Source organism: Acanthaster planci, linkage group LG04 (genome assembly GCF_054643075.1).
Source record: "Acanthaster planci isolate LZ-2023a linkage group LG04, COTS_SCS, whole genome shotgun sequence".
Lineage (NCBI taxonomy): Eukaryota > Metazoa > Echinodermata > Asteroidea > Valvatida > Acanthasteridae > Acanthaster > Acanthaster planci.
Window position 1 is genome coordinate 15,185,294 of NC_141780.1, and position 20,687 is coordinate 15,205,980.

The 20,687-nt window shown below is 42.4% G+C and overlaps 1 protein-coding gene across 3 annotated transcripts in view; it reads right to left on the reverse strand.

The window, feature by feature from the left end:
* LOC110974086 (putative receptor-type tyrosine-protein phosphatase mosPTP-1) overlaps positions 1 to 20,687 on the reverse strand; it is a 101,630-nt gene that overhangs the window by 51,636 nt on the left and 29,307 nt on the right. For all 3 annotated transcript variants that reach the window (XM_087135343.1, XM_087135344.1, XM_087135341.1), the window contains 6 exons: positions 16,247 to 16,355; positions 15,290 to 15,477; positions 12,974 to 13,146; positions 10,698 to 10,827; positions 9,071 to 9,262; positions 6,786 to 6,878 (listed from right to left, as the gene is read on the reverse strand). In XM_087135343.1, the coding sequence (XP_086991469.1) occupies positions 6,786 to 6,878; positions 9,071 to 9,262; positions 10,698 to 10,827; positions 12,974 to 13,146; positions 15,290 to 15,477; positions 16,247 to 16,355 (885 nt within the window). The remainder of the gene's footprint in view (positions 1 to 6,785; positions 6,879 to 9,070; positions 9,263 to 10,697; positions 10,828 to 12,973; positions 13,147 to 15,289; positions 15,478 to 16,246; positions 16,356 to 20,687) is intronic.

Below are 20,687 nucleotides of genomic sequence, written 5' to 3' on the forward strand. Positions count from 1 at the left end.
AGCACTGAAACACAAACAACATTGTCTTGTAGCACTCCCAAACACCAGGAATTCCACACCAGTGCACAGCATTAATCCATAGGTAAGTTCTATCCTGTGTTTACAAGAGTTGAACAGCAAGCTTGGGCAATGTCAACTGCAAGATCTATTTTGATCAAATTGCAATTCCAAGGGCATACACTGCAGTCAGACAATAGAAATGTGATTCACCTATCCCCTAAGTCTCTTCCAGCTCTGAGAAGCCGTAGCAAGTTGGCACTGCACATCCCAACGGACCAGCTGACACATGCACACTTCACCAGAGAGTTCCCCCGGAGTTCATGCGAGGGGGGAGGGGGGAAGAGGGAGAGAGCAGAAAGAGTACAATGCCTGCCACGGCTGGCTGACTAGGTCAATTCACAGCATTCCTAAACACACTTCCAGCGAGTAACCCGGGACTGGCAACATGTTGAGAAATTCCCAACTCAATTACATTTCGAAAAAAACCCACAACAGGCAAATTACACCAGCCCAGATTGCACAATGTTTACATCCAACTCCACGGGCGACACCTCACTACAGGCCGAGTCTTAAAAAAAATAGCGCTCCCCTCCCACCTGCCAGAAAAAAGTACAAAAAAGAGCCGTGTGCATGCCCTCGCTCTCCTAAAATATCCAGGCAACTGGTTGGACATTCAGACCCACATGTGCTTCAACTCTCCCCGGGTGACAGGAAGTGAGAGAGATCCAGGAGCAACTGTGTACTGTGAGAATGAATCATCCACTTGAGTACTGCAGCTTGCCTACACCAACAGTGTGCACCAACAGTGACTGTACATTTATGTGGCAAAATAAATTTCTCAAGACTTCTCACATTAATATTAAACATTCTTCCACTTTTTTCAGAGAGTCAGGCTTCACTCTGGTATTTACTCTGGGAATTATTTGAAAATGAAGAAGGTTGGACTTCATTTGAGAAAAACGTTGCACTGCTGTTTGTAAAATTTCTGTGCATACTGCAAAGATGCAAGAAAGGAGTGGTCTGGAGAGTTTAAATTGGGCTTTGCAAAATATCTGGACTGAACCTCAGAATGGCAGTTTCTGTTTAGAAGCCAAAGTGGAAAAATATGTAGGTTTTCATATGTACTAATTTACTGCATTTGAAAACCCAACACATTTGAGCATGGGCCATCCAGCATGGTTTGGAGAGCTGAGGAATTTTTAAATGTTGCTAAATTTGTGAAGTGGCTACTGGTCATTACACTATGATTAAAGTTGAACCCGGACCATCCTGAAGCTATCGCAGCCCACACCAGTGTTTTTTGACATGGGTACAAGACTGCAAAACTAATGTTGTTTTAAATGGGAGCAATGTGCCAACACAGTTCGAGTGCGCATATTAGTAAGGGAATAAATATGTACTAGGCCGTCTTAAACATGTGCTTGACCGTCTTATAAATTCCCACTCATAAATACCATTTTTAGTCAGCGAGTCAAAAGAAGTGCATATGCATGTATGATGGATTTCCAACGATTCTGTTCTAGAATTGTACTTTCATTTTTCTAAACGCCCCGGTCCATTTTATGGTATATTCCTTGTGCAAGTTATCCAATTGAACTTCCTTATATGAACTTGGCGGGCACATGACAAGCTGCATGCAGACTCTTAACCAATCAGAATCGATTAAACTGTCTCGTATCCAAGTGCCAGCATGTGATTTACGCAGCAGGCATTATCATTTCTCAGCAGGCATTATCAAATGCTAATACAGGGTCAAGTTACACTTTGTTGAATAGGGAGACTGAGGTATATTTATGAATACATGTACATGTGTATGTTATGCCAGATTTGCACGGATTCCAGCAAGTTCCAAGCCCACATCGGTACACTTTGGGAGGAAGATTTTACTGGGGCGATAAGCTTAAGATGGGATTGGGCTCCAATTAACTATCCATTTGAAAGTTCACCATGGCCTCACGATAACTTGGACCTGATATGCAATGCACTTTGGTGATAAGCAAGTGTACTGCAAATGTTTTTAAGCCATGGTGACACCGCATGCAGACACAGATTAAGTCGCTGACAAGACGAAGAAGGATGTGGCTGCTGGCAAGATGGTCACTTGTGCATAACAAAGAGCCAGATTACAAGTACACCTGTCAGTAAAAGCTGGGGAAGATATCATCTCTGTGACAGGAATGTGTCGTTTCAACGGACTTAGTTTACATGTATAAATCTATTAACATGGCTCGTAAATGGGCTCACAAAAGGTCCCAATACAAGAGAAAGAAATGAAACTCAGACAGTTGCCATCTTCTAAGCATTTTTGGTAGTTGTCTGACCAAAAGCAGATATGGCCAGACAAAACATCTGAGGGAAATCTAAAACAAAAGGTAAATCCTTTTGCTGTTTTGCTCTGGTTTTTAGTTCTCATGACATTTGACAAGAGTGACTTTGTTCAATCAAAAGCTGATAACAAGACGATGAAGTTGATCATGCTAGCACTTTTTGCACCACCACTTTTTTCCCCCAAGCTGGCCTAATATCAAGCACTGCATACCGTGTACTGGGATAATCAGATTGCAGCTTATGATGTGCATGAGTCATAAAAATGATCTACAGGGGCACCTCTCAGCTTGAAGTTTGGTTGAAATCTTTCTACATGTACATTTGTAAGTGACACCTTGCAGAGTCCGTTCTGTCAAAGTCCAACCCTCCTACGACGGCCTCATGTCATCGCAGCCACAAAAGATGACGCGAGTGTTTCAGCATCATATCCTTGTGACTGACATCCACGTGCCAAAGATCCTATCTGACTGCAGCCATCAAGAGGAAGAAGTTTTGAGGGTATCAGCCTATTTGCTTGCATAAAGCAGCAAACTACTAACCGCATTCGTGACAAATGTTCAAGTTTCCGTTTTTCTTTCAACTGCATGGCTCATATTCCCTTTCCTGGTTTTAGAGATGGCTTTTTGTCCCTTATTTTGCAAAAAGCTGAGGATGTGCACCGCAAAAGAAAATATATATCTGTTGTGACTGTGAATTCAACATTATGAATCAACAGTACTTTCACTGCCTGTATTGTGAGTATTTACTCTGAGATGGGAAACCAATGTTCATAGGCAAAACAGCTACAACTTGGTTTTCTTCTGATGCTGCGTACATCACCACCAGCGCCTAATTTGCTGCTTAACAAAGCATTTTGATAAACTAACTAGTGGACTACACAGGAGTCAGCAGAGAACCAGTCACAGGAAATATACATTGTGTGGCTTTCCAGCTGGTAACCTGTTCTTGCTAAGCTAAGCTAATAGTTTGATTGCCTAGCATTTTCAGAGCTTAGCAGCCAGAATGCACATTGAACAAATCACAGCCTCCATCGGCAGGACGAAATGCCAGCACCTTTAATGTAAAACAGCTGTGAGATCTTGTCTGGAGATTCTCTAGGTCTCTCTATGATTCAGTTGGTTATTGGACGTTCTGCAAACTCACGATTGCCCTATAGGCAATAATGATGTCAACCACCTGCCATTTCAAAACATTTGTTTCTGAAGTTGGGACAGGTGATTGATTGTAAAGGGAAATTATGCATGTTATGCCATTACGGATGAGGGCTACCTGGCAACAATTCAGGTGCGTCACATGCAGATGTGAACCTTTAAGTATGGACACATCCAGCCAAAAAAAAACAAACAAACAAACAACCCCAACACCCCAATAAACAAACAAACAAACAAACAAACATCCCAACAAACAAACAAGTCAAGGAAGGTAAACATGCAGGTCCATGTATTTCACAGCAAGTTTGGACTCGGCAAGTGGGTCATATTTTTGAAATATAGACCTAAAATACACATGTAATGATGTAATGCAATGTTCACTGCAGTGCACTGTGGTTGAAAAGTGGAGATAGAAATCAACAATGGTGGCCGCGATAGCCACGCAAGCCTTCGCGTGACTGTAGATGGCGCAAACTTGCGGTCTCATAGAAGCTTGAAAAACTGCAGCTCTGGCATTCATCCTGTGCTTGATACACACAATGGCACACACATGTTAACGCAAACCATTTTGGAAAATACAGGCATTCTCAATCTCAGGATCTTTTTGACAGTTTTCCATGTGCGTGATGTTCGTCCCCACCTTTCACCCACAAATTGTGGCGAAAAAACAAACGACTCTCAGATTTTTTCCAGGTTTCTTATAAAAGTGAGTCACATGAATAACCCCACATTCCTTAATGCTCCAACAGGTGAGGGAGTCAGGACTTTTAGGGTTGATGTAAATGTTGTGGGAGAAAGACTCTTTCTTGATACACACACATGTACGTGTTACACTGAATCTCCTTAGCACTGCCATGTTGTGCACACATACATGTATCTGAATGAATCACTTGGAATTTTTCTGCCGCAACATTGCAAACAAACCCAATGATTAAACAGCCTGATTAAACAGAGGATCAGATTCTTAGAAAAACAGGAACTGCTGAAACTGATAAATGCCAAGCCTCCTCATGATCTATTTTGGACAGTGTGATCTCAGCAGAGAATTGGAGCACAATCTTCTTGGGATCTGTAATCCCACTAGGGTGACTCAAACTGCAGGCGGAATATGCAAAAAAAAAACTTCAGACAGGGCCTTTCACAAAATAGAGAGACCAGACAACAAACGAGTCAGCCCGACTGGCTGTGGGAGAGACAAGGCCTTGCTGCCACCTCTATGATCGAGTGGTCATCTTCAGGAAGTCAACGCAACTGATGTTCAACATGAACAAACTGACCTCCAACTCAATTTAGCCAACCCCAAGGAAGAAGAGGAAAGTAAACTGAACCTGGGGGCTTGACCTCAAGTGGTCTTGTGAACAGAGGACAGGCAAAAGTCTCAATACAGCCCCAACATCTCTTACAAGGACATGGGCACTGAGAACAGAGGGGACATCAACATTTGTATGACCTGCGATGTAGGGGTCAACTCCCTTCAATAAGTATGTGTACATGCACATGTGCCTCCTACATGTACCCGTGCTTGTGAATGGGTCTATCAATATACACACAAGACTGTGTTCATGTTTGCAAGCTAACCAAGCTATTTTCATGTCCTTGTACTCACTGGTGAAAGTGGGTCATCAGACCTGACAGAAATATGTGCGTGAGCCTTATGTCGTAGCTTCAGAGACATGCACTTTACATGTACTTTACATGTACCAAAATGCAACTCTGCATGTCATTTTTCAAAACCTTTTGAGAAAAAGTGACTTTGATCATGTAAAATACAAATTAGCACCTTCAGATTTATAAAAATAATTATTTGGGGATAATAAGGCATACATGTACTGTGCACATTTGGAGCACATTTTGTTGGCTACCAGTGCAAAGCAAATGGAATTGAACTCATTTAAAGTTTAATGCAAAGTGTTTACACCAGAGGACTTTATTTCAAAACTTGTCTTACCAACAAGGAGAATTCAGTATATTTTTCAACTGATGTGTTTTAAAGCACTTAAGAAATAACTTTAAAACAATATGAGCCATGGAAAAAAGAGAACAAAATTGACGGGAAATGATGAGAAAAATTTGCCTCTCTTCATTCTCTTACTGTTTATAATCTCTACCAGGTCTTAAACCTTTCAAGCACAGAAAATAATCTTTCAGTTTGGCTGCAACAAAAATGCATAATGTGTATGTATAATGTATAAAGATAAATTCACCGCAGCTACACTTTAAAGTTCAGAGGTCAGCAGGGTGCTTTCCTTACTTGGACATGATACTGGCAAAATGGTCGAGGTTACCATCCCTGCAGTCTCATGCAGTTCTAGTGAGAAAAGACTGCGATGCTATTTAACAAAGCATCGCCACAGTGAGTTCAATAATCACAAACAATGAACACCCATGCTCGAGGCAGCTTCGAAAGCGTCTGGACACGACTATTTTTACATGGGGCAGTCTACCAACTTCTCTGGGTACCCAACTGGAAACTTTGCAATGGTTCTTTCACCCTTGACATAGTGCCGGTACACCTGTAAGCGCTGGTAAGCGCTACATGTAGAAATACACTGAGACACCCGTATGCTGTATAATGTTCCCATGCATTTATGTCTACAGCAAGTTGGTATGTATCTCTCTTTGGCACCCATCCAACAGAATATTACCAGCTATTTTCTGTAGAGGGCACTGTTTCCTTCCTATGGGCCTCAGCAAAGGGGGGGATACATCTCTCATCGATATACTCGCAGCTTATCTAATTTGACTCGTCAGTCATCTAGTGAAGGAGTCACTTCCTTGTCCAACAGTTTATTTTGGTCAATGTCGTGGTCACCCCCACCCCCCCTCCACCATGCCGAGCACTGAAAATGAGTCCCACATTCTGGAGGAAATCTTGAAAATTTAATCAAAATTCCCTTTTTTTTCTCTCCCTTGAAACTGAAATGCAATAGTAAATTAGACATGCGCGTGTACCACGGAAGTCCCCAAGGCCTGATGAATTGTTGATTTAAAAGAGTACACAGTTCAGTGGAGAAAAGAGAGAACAATTTTCCTTTGTGATCTGTGCTTTGTGCGAGAATTCAACACTGTAATTAATGGGGAGGGATCAAACTTTCAAAATGACATCAATTAACAGGTGTTATACATTCAATCTGCAGTTTTGCAGTCGTAGTCTTCAAGGCCTGTTCACAGTCTGGGATTGAAGGGAAGCCAAAACGAGTCCAACTGTGGTGAATTAGCTGCCTGAACATCGGTCGCGGCATCCGCAAATCTTACAATCCCAACAACAATTTGCATGCCAGCAAAAAATGAAGCAGCCCAACTCACCTGCAACGTCGGTAAATGCCGTCAGTGTCACAAACGGACCCTCTGAAATGGAGTTGACTGCGGCGACTCGGAACTCATATTCTGTGTAGACATCTATGGGAAAAAAAAGTTATGTACTGTTGAATTTCACAGAATGTGAAGCTGGTACGTTTCCTCAAACATTCTGCTGCGGCCAGCCACCCACTGGACTTTGGATATTTGAGCCAGTGTAAACACATAAGGTCTACATTCTCAGGGATGAGATTCTTAGACAATGAAACAAGATGAAATTTGCCAGTGCGCAGTGCGAAGCCCTTTACGGCATGGGGTCCAGGTCCGGCTTAAGGGCCCCAGGAAAATTTTCAATTAAGATGCTCCGTGGTGCAATCTGGTCTATTACAATAGAAACATTTGTGAAAGTCTACCCTGAAAAACCTAATCTCTTTATTATTGTCCATTTGATACATGTGTTATAAAGAAAACCCATGCAAGTTTTGTTCGCTGTTGTGTTTCAATGATTCTGCATGTGCTGTTAAGGCGCTTTTACCCTGGGAAGCGTAGTTAATTTCTACATCACACCACAGGCACACCGCCTTATCTGATTTTGCCAATTTCCGAATATATTTGGACAAGAACACTCCTCCTAATTTGGCCTCAACCCACTCCCATCGCCAGGAACTTTTAATCCCTTCGTCATTAATGCTTTACCTTTCCTTTTTCTCAATGAATGATGTCTTTACAGGCAGACATGATGATGAGACACATCAGAAGAAACATCCGTTCCACAACACACACCACGGTACGGTTTTCCATGCTTACACGCACAAAATATTCATGGTACCACGCGCGGTGGCTTCGCATGGTGGTCGATCGTGCATGTGGTGAGTAGCATGAGAAGTGCGCAATTGTTGGCTTACATGTATATGAGGAGAGTGGGACACGTCATGAAAATAAGCCTATCAGAGCGATTGTGACAGAGAGAGTTACATGGAAACAAACACATTTTCTACAGAGATGGTAATTGGTTGGCACTCGTTTTTGTCTGCGAAAAGAGCCAATGGAATGTGTGGCTTTATCTTACTTATCTCCCAATTCCAGCCTGGTTTGGGATCTGTGTGAGCGTGCTTACCATGTTTGCCTGAACTACACATGAACATACGTCATGCATAGCATGGCACAGTTGATGATTTTGATGCGATTAGGACGAAATAAATATGATGTTACACATGGAAAGTAAGCAGCAGGACATGCAATTTTATTTTAAAAAACTGGAATTTCTGAGTCGACTATCACCATATCAGACAGTCCAAAAAGGCGGAACTTATTTGCAAAAGCGGATTTTCAAAGTCTCAAAAGCGGAAACCTTATTTGGTGTGTTTGTTTCACATGGACCCACACCTTGATCAGTGATCTGTCACTGGTTCTCTGACTCCAGAACCTGTAAAATGGATAGCGCAAACCAGCTTTATGGATCACTAATTGTGATCTAGATCCGTGTGAAACAAATAGGATAGCCCCCTCAGCAGTCATGCACAGAGTTAATACACGATTACAACTACACGTATGTGATGGGATCCCGTCTAATCAGTGAGATGTTTTGTGACTCATTTATCACGTGGGCATTACGGACATCCAATTGAGGTCCCGATTCTATGTGCATCAGAGTCAGACGTCCTCATAGAAACATGTATATGTAGACATTATCTGTTTGCATACATTAAAAATTCACTGCAAAGCTTTTGTGTCTGTTGTCTTCATTAAAATCTTAGAAATTTTAAATCCCACACTTAAAATATAGACCCCCATGCTTGTTCACAAATAACCAAATACAGTAAACGAAGACTTCTTCTTACACAAAAACATGAAAATTCCAAATAAAAAATTATTTACTTCATGCAAGATCATTTCTACAGATAAACCAGGACAAGGTTTACATTGTTCGAGAAACACTTACCTAAGGCCAGAAACTCTAAAGAAGATAACTTTTGCCTCCTTTGGATGTTATGTGCAACATGTATACATCATGAGAAATAGGTTTGCGGGTACACCATGGAATCAATCTCATTTGGGAGAGATGTGGTTCTTAAAAGAACCGCTGAGTGTTAAGAACCACACCTCGCCCAAAAGAGATTGATTCCATGGTCTACCAGCAAACCTTCTTCTCATGTCTCTTCCACCATGCAAGGTTTCAAATCTTACTTATGAATACATAACTTTTTCTGAAAACTGACTATGGGAAACTTTCACACTACTGCCGCGCCAAATAGTTGCATTGCAGCCCGGCCAAAAAATAAAGACACACTTACCGAGGTCAGTCCTTGAGCAAAACTGTTGTAATGTCTCAGTCTTAACCCTCTCCCAGTCCGGCGTGCCAACCCTTCGGAAGTCGACGTTGAAGGTGACTACGGCCGAGTTGGGGTGTTCTGGCTTTTCCCAGAAGATGGTGATGCTGGTGTCCTTCTGGAAGACTGTACTGATTCCACTGGGTGCGCTGGGGGCTACCCAAAGACAAAAATTATGAAGCAGAAAATGCTACTTGGCAAACGTACGTGCTAATCACAAAGCTGAATATTGCTCAGGAATGATAAAACCCTGAATACTTTCAAATTTAAATTAAAACCTTTCCTTGCGGCTTAAAGTACATGTACGTGTACATGTACTTCAGTTGTGTTCACCCATTTGTAACTAGTCTGTGAAAGTGTTGTTCCTTGTCCACTTTTGTGTTTAGCTGCATAATTAATCCTGCTATTGTGGTTGTGAATCTTTGTCATCATTCTAGTTTTGTTAGCAACATCCACCACAAGCTGGTGGAAGGGATGCTTCAAGGTGATGTCTCCTCACCTGTAATAATATTTGATGTACATGTACCTATAACTGATATTGTGTGGTAATACATGTTGTTTTGGATTTGGATAGGATAGGATTGGATCAGATTGCATTGGATGGGATGGGATTGGATGGAATGGGATATGATTGGACTGGATTGTACTGAATTAGACTGGACTGGATTGGATTGGATTGAATGGGATATGACGGGATATGATTGGGTTGGACTGGACTGGAGTGGACTAGATTGGTGGGATTGTATTGTATTGAATTAGACTGGACTGGATTGGATTGGACTGGACTAGATTGGATTGGATTGGACTGGAAGGGATTGGATTGAATGGGATGGGATAGGATAGCATGGGATCAAATTTAATTGAATTGAACCTGACTTTGCAAAAGATAAGCCCCCCGGAGATGAGCAACTGGGCAATGCCATGAAGAGATAGACATTAGGCAAAAAAAAATGAAAATCATTAAAATGTACAGAACTATAAACATCACAAAAGTTGATATCAAATTGAGAAAAAAATGACCTTTCATTTGAGTGGGATGAGAGTGAGATGGCATGGATTCAAGTAGGATTTCTGGTTGAAAAATTTGTTGCGGCTTGAACCAATGGATTTTTTCGGTAGTCATTTTGGCATCTTGTTTAAACATGTAAAAAAGTGCCTGAATTTGTTTGCAAAATCAGACAGAGAAGTTCATATTGCACACCAAATTTTCACTTGTGCCACAGAAGGGCGGACAAACTAACCGAATCCCATTTAACAGAAAGTTCTGGCAAATGAAATCAAGAGATGATATACCTGTCCACAAGGACTATTGAAACATGGCCTTAGCTCATAAGACAATGCACTGGAACTTTCCCAACCAAGGGAGACTCCTACTTTTTACTGGTCCTGCTTGTCAGTAAACTGGGTCCTACATGTAGGTAAGAACTACAGCGCTAAAGGCGACTGCTAGCACTCCTTCCCCCGCAGCCCAGTCACCAGCTTCGGGCTGGGGGAGGGGGACGGGTACACTACCAGCTAGGGGCACATCGTATGAACAATAGATGTTGTTGTCGATGGAGGAAGCGGGGCCCTTGGTGAGGGGCTTGCTTACCGGCTTCCCAAGTCCTAGCAACCACCGCGCTGCTGTAGGGCCCAATGGCCACGTCCCCCATGGCGTCGTTATACACCGCCACCGTCACACTGTAGTTGGTGTATGGCCGCAGGCCCTGGACTTCTGTGCTCTACATCACGTGTAATGGAAAATGCACAAGGCAACAAAGGGGTAAGGTGATGGCGTAAAAAAAAGTGACAGGCCTGCGTGATCACCAGGAGGCCCTCTAGCAATAAGTTTTTGGCCAGGATCCACACTTCAGCCTTTACAATCCAACTTCTTGCATATACATACAATGTATATACTGGAAAGTGTATTGGAGCTGAGGGGTCCTTTTAAATGTACACTTCTTATCGGTACAACTTCTCAGTGGAGCTGACTTTTACAGAAAACAAACGGTAATTTTTGGTGGAATTATCATGCCTTTTGGGGGAAAATCCCAAGAATTTCTTCTCCAACTTTAATGTCAATACTTGACCATAGTTAAAAAGTAAGCTCATGTGGCTAGAGTAATACCCCATTTCCTTTTTGCTTATAATCATTTACTACATGTACAGGTATATGCACTATGACTATGAGGTTTATTTCAAAAGCTCAATAGGTTGATTCAAAGGGCACACAATGCCTGTCAGTTTTTTTCACCCTTTAAACAGGGTTAGGTTTTCTGGTTTTCATAGCCAAGGAGGGGATAAGGGCAGGTTTTTCCCAGGTCTCAGCTGTTCAGTGACCAATCTTCACGAAAGTTTGCCTGCCATGTAAATATATGTATGTAAAATTAAGATATCCATTGAGTATATTTGTGAAGTCTCAAGTCAATCCGAGGCGGGATTTTGTTGTCATGGTCACACTTTCCCATGTGTTGGCCTGTGTTTCAACATGTCAATGGGAAAAGTCATCAGTTTTGGGCTGACCTGTCCTGGAAAAATTGACATTCGGAGAGAAAAATACCGTAATTTTCGGAATGTAAGCCCCAGCCTATACTGATTCTCACACTGAAAAATGTCGCTGCGGCTTGTACATGTACGCCAGGCGGCTTCCATTGCAATCCTTGAAGGATAAAATCAGTCATAAAAGCTGCAGCCAGGCCACCAGAACCACGTGCAGGTGGCATAGTCATGTTTTCGTTGGTTGCCATTTACATCTGAAAACTCAAACGTTGGTGAATAAAAATTCAAGTTGTCCTGATTTTGACATGGAGTCACGAAACACATACATGAACTGTGAACGTAATCGTAAACTTTACTTGCTCTGCTGTGGCAACATTTTGTGATTATTCTGCAACTTTTTATTTATTCTCATAGTGCATATTTTGTAGACAGATAATCATTTTTTTTTATTATTGTAACCTGAGGATTTCTTTCTATCATAAGATAAAAATTAACCGCTTCAATGGTGTACCTTTGTGTGGCAGATCTTTCGTCTTTTCGCCGATCGTGTTCAGTGTGACATGCATGCCACAGAATTTCTTCTGTTTTTTTCACTTGGGTATTCTCATGACACTTTCTGTGGTCACATGGTTATCAGAAAGAGACAGCATGAATGGGTCTGTGGTAGCAGTCAGTCTAGCCTGAAAACAAGGTTTGTGCGATCGCGGCGGTGCGCACGTGCAGTGCAATTTGTGCCATGCCACGTGCAGCATGCCTGCAACACAAGCGGTTCCAGTGTGACGCCTTGAACCAAGGTCTCACGCCAAATTTTGCAAAGTGACTTGGCGGAGCTTTTTTGATCTGCGTGACAAAAACTTTGAGATAACTTGATGTAGCGTTGTGGACAGTAACAGAAGTTCTTATTTTACAAATTAAAACCCCTCTTCTTTTGGCAAGAAACAGTCGGCCTCCGAGATAAAAAGATCTTTCAACTTAACTGACTTTGAGGTACCAAGATTTTATTGTACATCACTGACTGCATAACTTTTGCCGGCCGCAGGAAAAAAGGCAAGAGTTGATGTACGGCCCACGCAGGACAACCATCCAGCCTGCAAAAAGGTGACTCTTATTTGCATTTTGCTTACTTTTATTAGGATTACACCTGTAATGGAGAATGATGACCTTCGTGGTTGGATCGTCAGCACTGAAGTGCGGCTTACATGCTGGTGGGGCTTCTATGCCAACTTTAAATCTTAATTTGCAGATTTTTGCGTGCTGCGTCTTATACACCAGGCGGCTTATATTCCGAAAATTACAGTATGTCCAATTTTCACGATGGCTTCAACAGCAAAATGACTGGCAGGCATGGGGTCCCAAATTGTATTTTGAGATGAGGCCTGCTCTACTCACCGTGCCTGGACCGACCGATGTCTTTGTGACAGGATTCCCCTCGCGGCTGAGGCGGATCCTGTACCCTACCAGGGCCCCATTCAGTGAGCTGATTGGGGGCGCACTCCATGAGACCTGGATGCTGGTCGCGCTTGTGGCCGAGGCTGCGACATTCTGTGGGGCGTCTGTCGGAGCTGAGAAATGGCGACAAATACAGGGAAATGAGAAAGAGCTGATTACTTTCTGTTGACCTATTAACATTTAGTATTTGAACATGTGATTTCAGCCTCATAAGCATTGTTAATTAGCGTCTTAATGTCATTCTTGCACTTATGCTCTGATGAGTGCAAGTCCAAAAGTACTTTAGCATGCCTTTCTCACTACTGAACTCTATCTTCTGATTACTTTGCAATGAATTTGACATTTCCAATCTGATCACCTAATTGGAAGATGATCAGTTGTCTTGTGAGTTCCCACTGTGAGTGGCGTAGTTGAATATTCAATTGTCTGAGTTTAATCAACTTTTCCATCATCTTCTTTTGGCACATACATGTACAGTTGTGTGAACCAGTGCATACACCGGATTGATCCATATTTGAGTCGTGCCCGACTTATTTGGCCAGAGGGCAAGGACGAAGCCAAGATGAGGAAAACCGCCTTTGCGAAGCACAAGAGGAGGATACTCGGGCACAGCCTCTGTGGAGCTTTGTGTGCCACGACTGGCAAACGGGTGTATCTTGTTTCACACCAATATCAGAAGTAGCCCCAAAGCTCGAGTTGGAAGGGTGCGGTTCTGGTCAAGAGTTTACATCAACTCAGTATGAAGAGTTTTTTCTCACAAATTTGAAGATCTTTACCTTTTTCCTGGCAGGCTCTCTTATTTTGTACATGTAGCTGGCCAATCAGAACATCAACAACGTAAATATTGTAATGTTCTGAATGACAAACTGCAATTAAGGATCATCGGGGATAAGTAATACCGGTATCTTATACATGTACCTTGTGACTTAACGCTTCAAGTCTCCCATCTAATCACAACTGTAACTGAGCCGATACTGTGCACGTGTCCCACAGGACATCAAAATCAACTGATATGTCAGAGATGCATATATGGTAAAGAAAGGAATTTCCTCTTTATTTCATCTCTACTTATCAGCAGCATAACTGGGAGGGGGGGACCACACAACGAACGTTCCCCTCAACATTTTGGAATGTAAATGACCTGTGTACAGGCTGCAATTTATTAACTTCAGGTGCCCCCATGACAGAAAGTTTGCACCCCATGGGTACCTCTTGAAGATTTCACACTCTTTACACGTTCACTACTGTTACCCATTTTCTAACATTAAAATGCAATCGTGACTATCGCCTGTATTCCCTACATATACAATGATCTGTACATTAATTTAAGCCCAGTATCCATACAGTCGTAACGATCACCAATAGTACACAAGATGCAGAGACGCAGACAGGTGTGGAAGAGAAATTGTGTGACATCCTTATGAACAACACAAGCAAAATGACATCCAAAACTCTAATTTTTTTCAGTTACATGTAAATATCTTTGTTTGGGTGGCTGTACCACCTCTTGAAGCCAAACCAGTACTCCAATTTGATAGATTTTATTCATGGCGACAGTTGGGGTGACGCTTTTTATATCTACTGTAAGAAAAAGATTGGAACTGAGAAAAGGGCACATCGTACGCCCGTCGGCTGACATGTCTGTGTGTGCATATGGTACTTTGGAGTCTGGACACAGACAGTTGGCAAACTTGAAGATGATCCAACTTTCCTGACTGTCTACATCCGCGTTTGCATCAATCATGATAAAGCCTTTTCCTATGAGTGCATGTCATTGGGGACTGATTGCCAATGCTCTCTGTGACTCTTCATGTTGGTATGGAAACCTGGCTTAAGTCAAGATTTTTATCGATATCTAAAGAACATCGCAACTTATTCTTGACTGCGATGTACATGTAAACTGTCATTGAACATCATTCCAGTGCTTTTAAGCAGGTTTCAACCTTAAGCTTAAGAGGGTCAAGGCCACTCAGCCTTGAATGCTCCCCAAAACCAAAGGGCACCAAGGCCAAATGAAAGGGCAACAAGGCACTTTTGAAACTTTCACTTGTTGTGACTTTAACAGCCTTGACTTAACTTGACTTAACTTGAAATTTACACACAACTTTAAAATGTACATCATTGAAGAGGGGCACGTCGGCCAAGTGGCCGAAAGGTATGTGTTATTTTTAAAGGGCATCATGGCAATTCACCGGGGTATCACGGCAGTGGCCGCTGGTGGCCGCTGTAAAGATCAAAGCCTGTTTAAGGACTCACTTCCGGATGCTGTCCACAGCACAGACATCTCGCTCATCTTGGTATAGCCCCCCCGGTAGCTGGCCTCCACCCAGAAGCTATACTCTGTGTAAGGCATCAGGTTGGGAACCAGGAGGCTTGTCTCCAGCCCTGGAGAGATAGGGGTCCTCATTGGGGCTGCGCCCGGTGCGGGTGTGGATGAACCCTCCCTGAAGATGGGAACCAAACAAATGAAAATAAAACTTGAGAGGGTAGTGCCGCGTTTGGTCTTGCGGACTCAAAATTCAAATGCAGACTCATTAGGCCACACACTTTTTTATTATAATTTTTGAGGACGAGAGTTTTTCAAGAAGCTATGTTGTAGGATTGAAACAAAATAAAAGTTAAATTCACTTCCTAATCAAAGTAGGCCGTTGGTCTTTCTGCATGTACATGTACATGTATATTACTCAATAATCAAGGAAACTTAGAACAGGTCTGAGAACTGGCAGGAAAACTGATGGTTCCTTGGCTGTGATGCTGTAAGCAGTAAAGTATATTATCTAGGCTTTAGTTTTACATTACCACTGCAATAACCACAAGCTCAGGATGAAAAAATGAATCAGACTATGGCCTTTTTTCCATTTAGCACCCAAAATTAAAGTTGGGGGATCACTAATCCAAAAATAAATGGGCTGGCCTGAATAATTTCAGAACAGAGCCCCAAGTACATAAGAACAGATGTCAAACTTCATGCATTGTGAGATCTTTGCATGCTTCATTCCTCTTCAAGGATTACAAAAAATCTAGGATTTTTCATGTTTTTCTGGCACCGCCGAAAGTGCCCTTGAAAAAGTTCTTCCTCACATTCCTGATGTTTTCTCCGGTTTGGTAAGTATGGTATTGGTAGATTAGATCTCAAGCTTGCTGGGTGTTTCAACATAATCCGGGCAATTGTTTCTCCTTTTTCTTACATACACTCCATGCTGTCCCACCAACCTGTATAGAACCTGGTAGGAGAGAACTGGACCATTGCTCTCCGCCCACGAGATGTCGATGGAATCTTTGGTGGTCACCCTGGCAACTGGTTTTCCAGGTGGCACTGGTTCTGCAGGGATCACACACCAAACAACAGACCAAAATGGGTGAGCATTTAAATTAAAAGACCACTATTTGAAAACATTTTGTTGTGTGCCCGGAAGAAGGTTGTAAGCGCTTATGACCATTTGCCGGGAAGCATAATCGTCGCCAAAAAACATTTTCCAGGCGAAAGGACATTTGCATGCAACTGTTTTATTTTAATGATATATAAAGATTGCTTTGCAAATAGTTCCAAAACATTTTCTCAAGTCGTTTTATAAGTTGTTCAAAGGTTGCTTTTTGCACAGCCTGTGGTGATTTTGTAGTAAATTTTATCCGTTTTTACTAAATAAAGAGAGTGTATTTCTTACGCCCTTTTACCGGGAACATTTTTTCTACTGTGATCATGCTTCATGGCAAAAGGGCATAAGCGCGCTTACGATCTTTTGCCAGGCACACGACCAAAAATTCAGCAGAAACAACAAATTTTGTTGTTTCTGCTGAATTTTGGTTTTCTCTCCTCCAAGTAAGAGTGGAAAACAAGGATGGTCAAACTTTCCTTGCTTTCTCAACAGAATGTACATACATGTACCAGTACTTGTAAGAAGTTACATGTACCTGTACCTCAAGTATCATGGGAGGGAGGCGCTGCAGATTTAACAGTGCACAATATCACACTATGTGCGTAAAGTATCATCTTTGCATTTCTAACTAAAAAATCCCAGATCTTAATTTTTGCTAAGGCTTTACTTGATGAGATGTAAGTTGGATGAGGTTGGGAAGAGCTCACTGAGGGCACTTCACTCGCCTTGGTTAAAATTCCTTTCCCTCATTCCCAATCCCTGACTGATCTGCCTTGAAAACTCAACCCTTCCCCTCCCGGATCCTCCAAAGTAACAATCTTTGATCCCCCTCGCAGAGTAATTTCTGGGCCCCTGCGACCCCACTCCAGCACCCCTCCTCCAACCTATAATGCCGAGCCTGGCTCTTCACGCCAATTCCGGGTGACTTCTAGCCTTGCTGGCACAGCAGTGGCCAAGGAAGGAAATCAGAAATAAGGGCAGCAGTGACAGGTCCAGTGGAGGAAACAGGTGAAAGGTAAGGGCACGCACAGGTGCCTTAGGAGAACACCACCGCATGCATGGTGGAAGGAATAGACTGGTGATGACAACTTAAGTGCAGTCTTTTGAGTAATCGTGTAAATCTAGAGCTGTCTGGTGCAAAGTGCTTGTGTGCTGACTGCTACATGTGCCCTTGCCACGTATGTGACCCTGTAGTCTGAAAACAGCACACAGGGTACTTTCAATCCGAGAGTAATCTCAGATTGTGCTCGTGCATCACCAAGTTCCACAAAGAAGGAAATGATTCTGCACAGTTGCATGAGCAGGTCCCTTCTGTCCCATATATATACAATGTACTGTACTGAGGGCCCTGGGTCAAATTCAGGATTCAAAGAACTTGACATAGCAAGCTCAACTGTCCATTCACAAATGCGCATACATAGTCCGAGTCATGCCTCAGACTCTGCCCGAGCAGATTACAGTCACCCAGTATCACAAAATGGTGCAGCCAATCAAAGTGATCAGTAGTCAAAGCCAGGCAACGATCTGGTCATTTTTCTTGACCGAGGGATGGCTTCCATTTACCAAAATCCTTAACTCTCAAATCCTCCAAAATTCAACACCTGGTTATTGCATTTTACAATGTAGGTCAATTAATTGACGAGTACAAGATCATCACAGGTTAACTGCACACTGTGCTCAATTTTGGAGGATTAATTGGTCAACTCCAAAAGACTGCGTCCAAATCAATTGGCTGTGGCACGGAGTTACACACGTCACCATGGAAAGTAAACGCAGCTACAGCTGCTTGCGAGTGGCTTCCGTAAGTGCCTGTGTTATTTTCAGCCGCGTGCCACAACTTCCGGACATGGTGTAATAATGATACCGGTAATGGCTGCTGAAACTGTAAACTGTTACTGTGGTTAGATATCAAATTTCACTCTCAACAATGTCAGGAAAAAGGAAACTGAGGGTAAATACTGTATGTAAATTAGGAAATTAACTGAATGTTAGAAACACCAGTAGGCAAGCAGGTACCAGTAAAGTTCTGTGAAATATTCATAAGAGACAAGACCATTTCCACAAAACGCTGAGGTTAACATGATGTGGGGTTTGACTTCACATTCGACATCTACAAATAATGATACACATTCTTGTTTAACCTGTGCGATAAAAAATTACACTTTGTCAGGTGACTATGGTCACAGGTACATGTATATCAGTGAAACAGTCATCAGACTATCTCTAAGTGACAGTCCCAAGATGACCTCAAATGCACATGAAATGCACAGGATTGCCCCTGTATACATGTAGCTCTACATTTTGTGGAAATGGATTACAAAAACATGTACAACTCCAACAAACACAAGTAGAAAGCACAGCCATATGAGTACAATTCCAACTACAGTAAGGATGGAGATTTAACACGGCACCCAACTACATGTACATTTCTGCTTAGTGGTTAAATAGCTGGTGCTAATTGTATGTTTACAAAGCGCATTAATGGAAGCAACCACATGAAATTCAAATGTGAAGAAAACGCATGCATTGCTCAGGCCTTGCTTGGGCTAAATAAACTTTTAGGAAGTTTCACAATTGTTATTGCACAGTCAAAATCTTGCATGCTGTTATGGCCACGCTTTTTCAAGAGGCCAATCAGAGGGAGCCCAGACCCCTCTGATAGTTTTTCCTATGTTACTGGCAGCCACAGAAACTCGAGACATTTGCGGAAAATTAAAAAAAAACTTTCCCCACTGTGGGATTGCCTGGGGATTCCTGTGACTTGGCAGAAAATCCAGATGTAAGCTGACAGTGCAACACCAACCTGTACTGACAACCTATACTGACAACTGCACAATCTGATATGCCAAGCTGCGACACGCAGAGTCACAGTGTACAGTGTAACTTCCTCTCGGGGCACGGCAAAGTTTATACCATACAGGTTACAGAATACACAACCTATGTTTTCTTCTGTTAAATACCGGGTAATCTCACCATCAGTTTTGGTATTTTGTCTGTCAACCATGCACAAGAGCAGTGTTGAAAAAAAAAAAAAATACAGTAACCTCTGTTGAGCATGCATTTCTTGGGACTGAGCGACACAGCCCCTTTGTATGCTTTAATTGCACATGTACGGTAGGAAGTACCCGTACATGTACATGTATAATGTACAGTGTGTACATGTGTAAAAGGTGCACGGAACACATGTACATGTAAGAGTTAGGGTTAAATGCTGAAATTGGAAAACAGAAAGCACCAATATTGCCAGTCCTGTACATGTATAAGGCATGTTTTGGCCACTCAAACGTGTCAACATCTTGGCACTTCATATATTGGTGATACTTTCATCTCAGTTTGCTGGTCAGGCATTTCACAAGTGAGCACAGAGTGAGTAATCTACGTGTAAACGAAAAAGCAATGACAGACAACATGTTGACATGAGACACGACTAGGAAGGCAACGAATCTGAAGGGTGCATCTACAGTGTTAATCTCTGCTTGAGGAATTTCATGCCGCTGATTTTGCCAAGTGGTCGTAAAGGCACCTTGAAAAAAAATTGCTCAGCCTGAAAAATGAAAGTACCCTCAGGTACGTGCACATTGACCTGGAACATGAGCCTCCATATGGATGCAAGACAATTCAAACCTGCTCTGAGTGCAACAAAAGAGGGTGTGGTTTTTTTTTTTTGGTACTCGCCGCATAAGCTTGCGCATTTATAATGGGGATCAATTGCGTGTTTTGACGCCGAGCACGCTGAGTACGCGTAACAACTTTATTCCTTAATGTATAGTCTTTGTGTATACACGCAGAACGAGTGCAAGAACTCGCTTGGACAACTTACAACCACCTGTCTTTCTTTTGCCACTTGGGGGTGCACTTCAATTCGGGGCGGATAGTCAAAAACATTTTATCCTGATGCACCTGATGTCCCCCCGTATAAGCTCCGACTTAAAGACTTCAGTCGACTGTTATTGCATGAGTTCTGCAAAGACCAATTTGTACAATGTACAGCAAGACAGCTGAGGCAGCCAAGACGTGGTAATTGAATTGGGGCTTGCCAAACCGGTCCGCTTATTACCTCAGCCTCATTGATTTATAAATGCTGATTCATGAGCTGCAGGACATGGTCGAGATCCGCACTCTGTAAATATCTAGTTAACTCAAACTAATGCCAGAGAGATCGAGCAAGCCACATTTTTTTTCTCCACATTCACAACCACAGGTGCTCCGGCAAGAATTTCTGGAGAAGCTTATGAGTACATGTACCGGTACGTGTATCAGAACAGTTTCACACACCT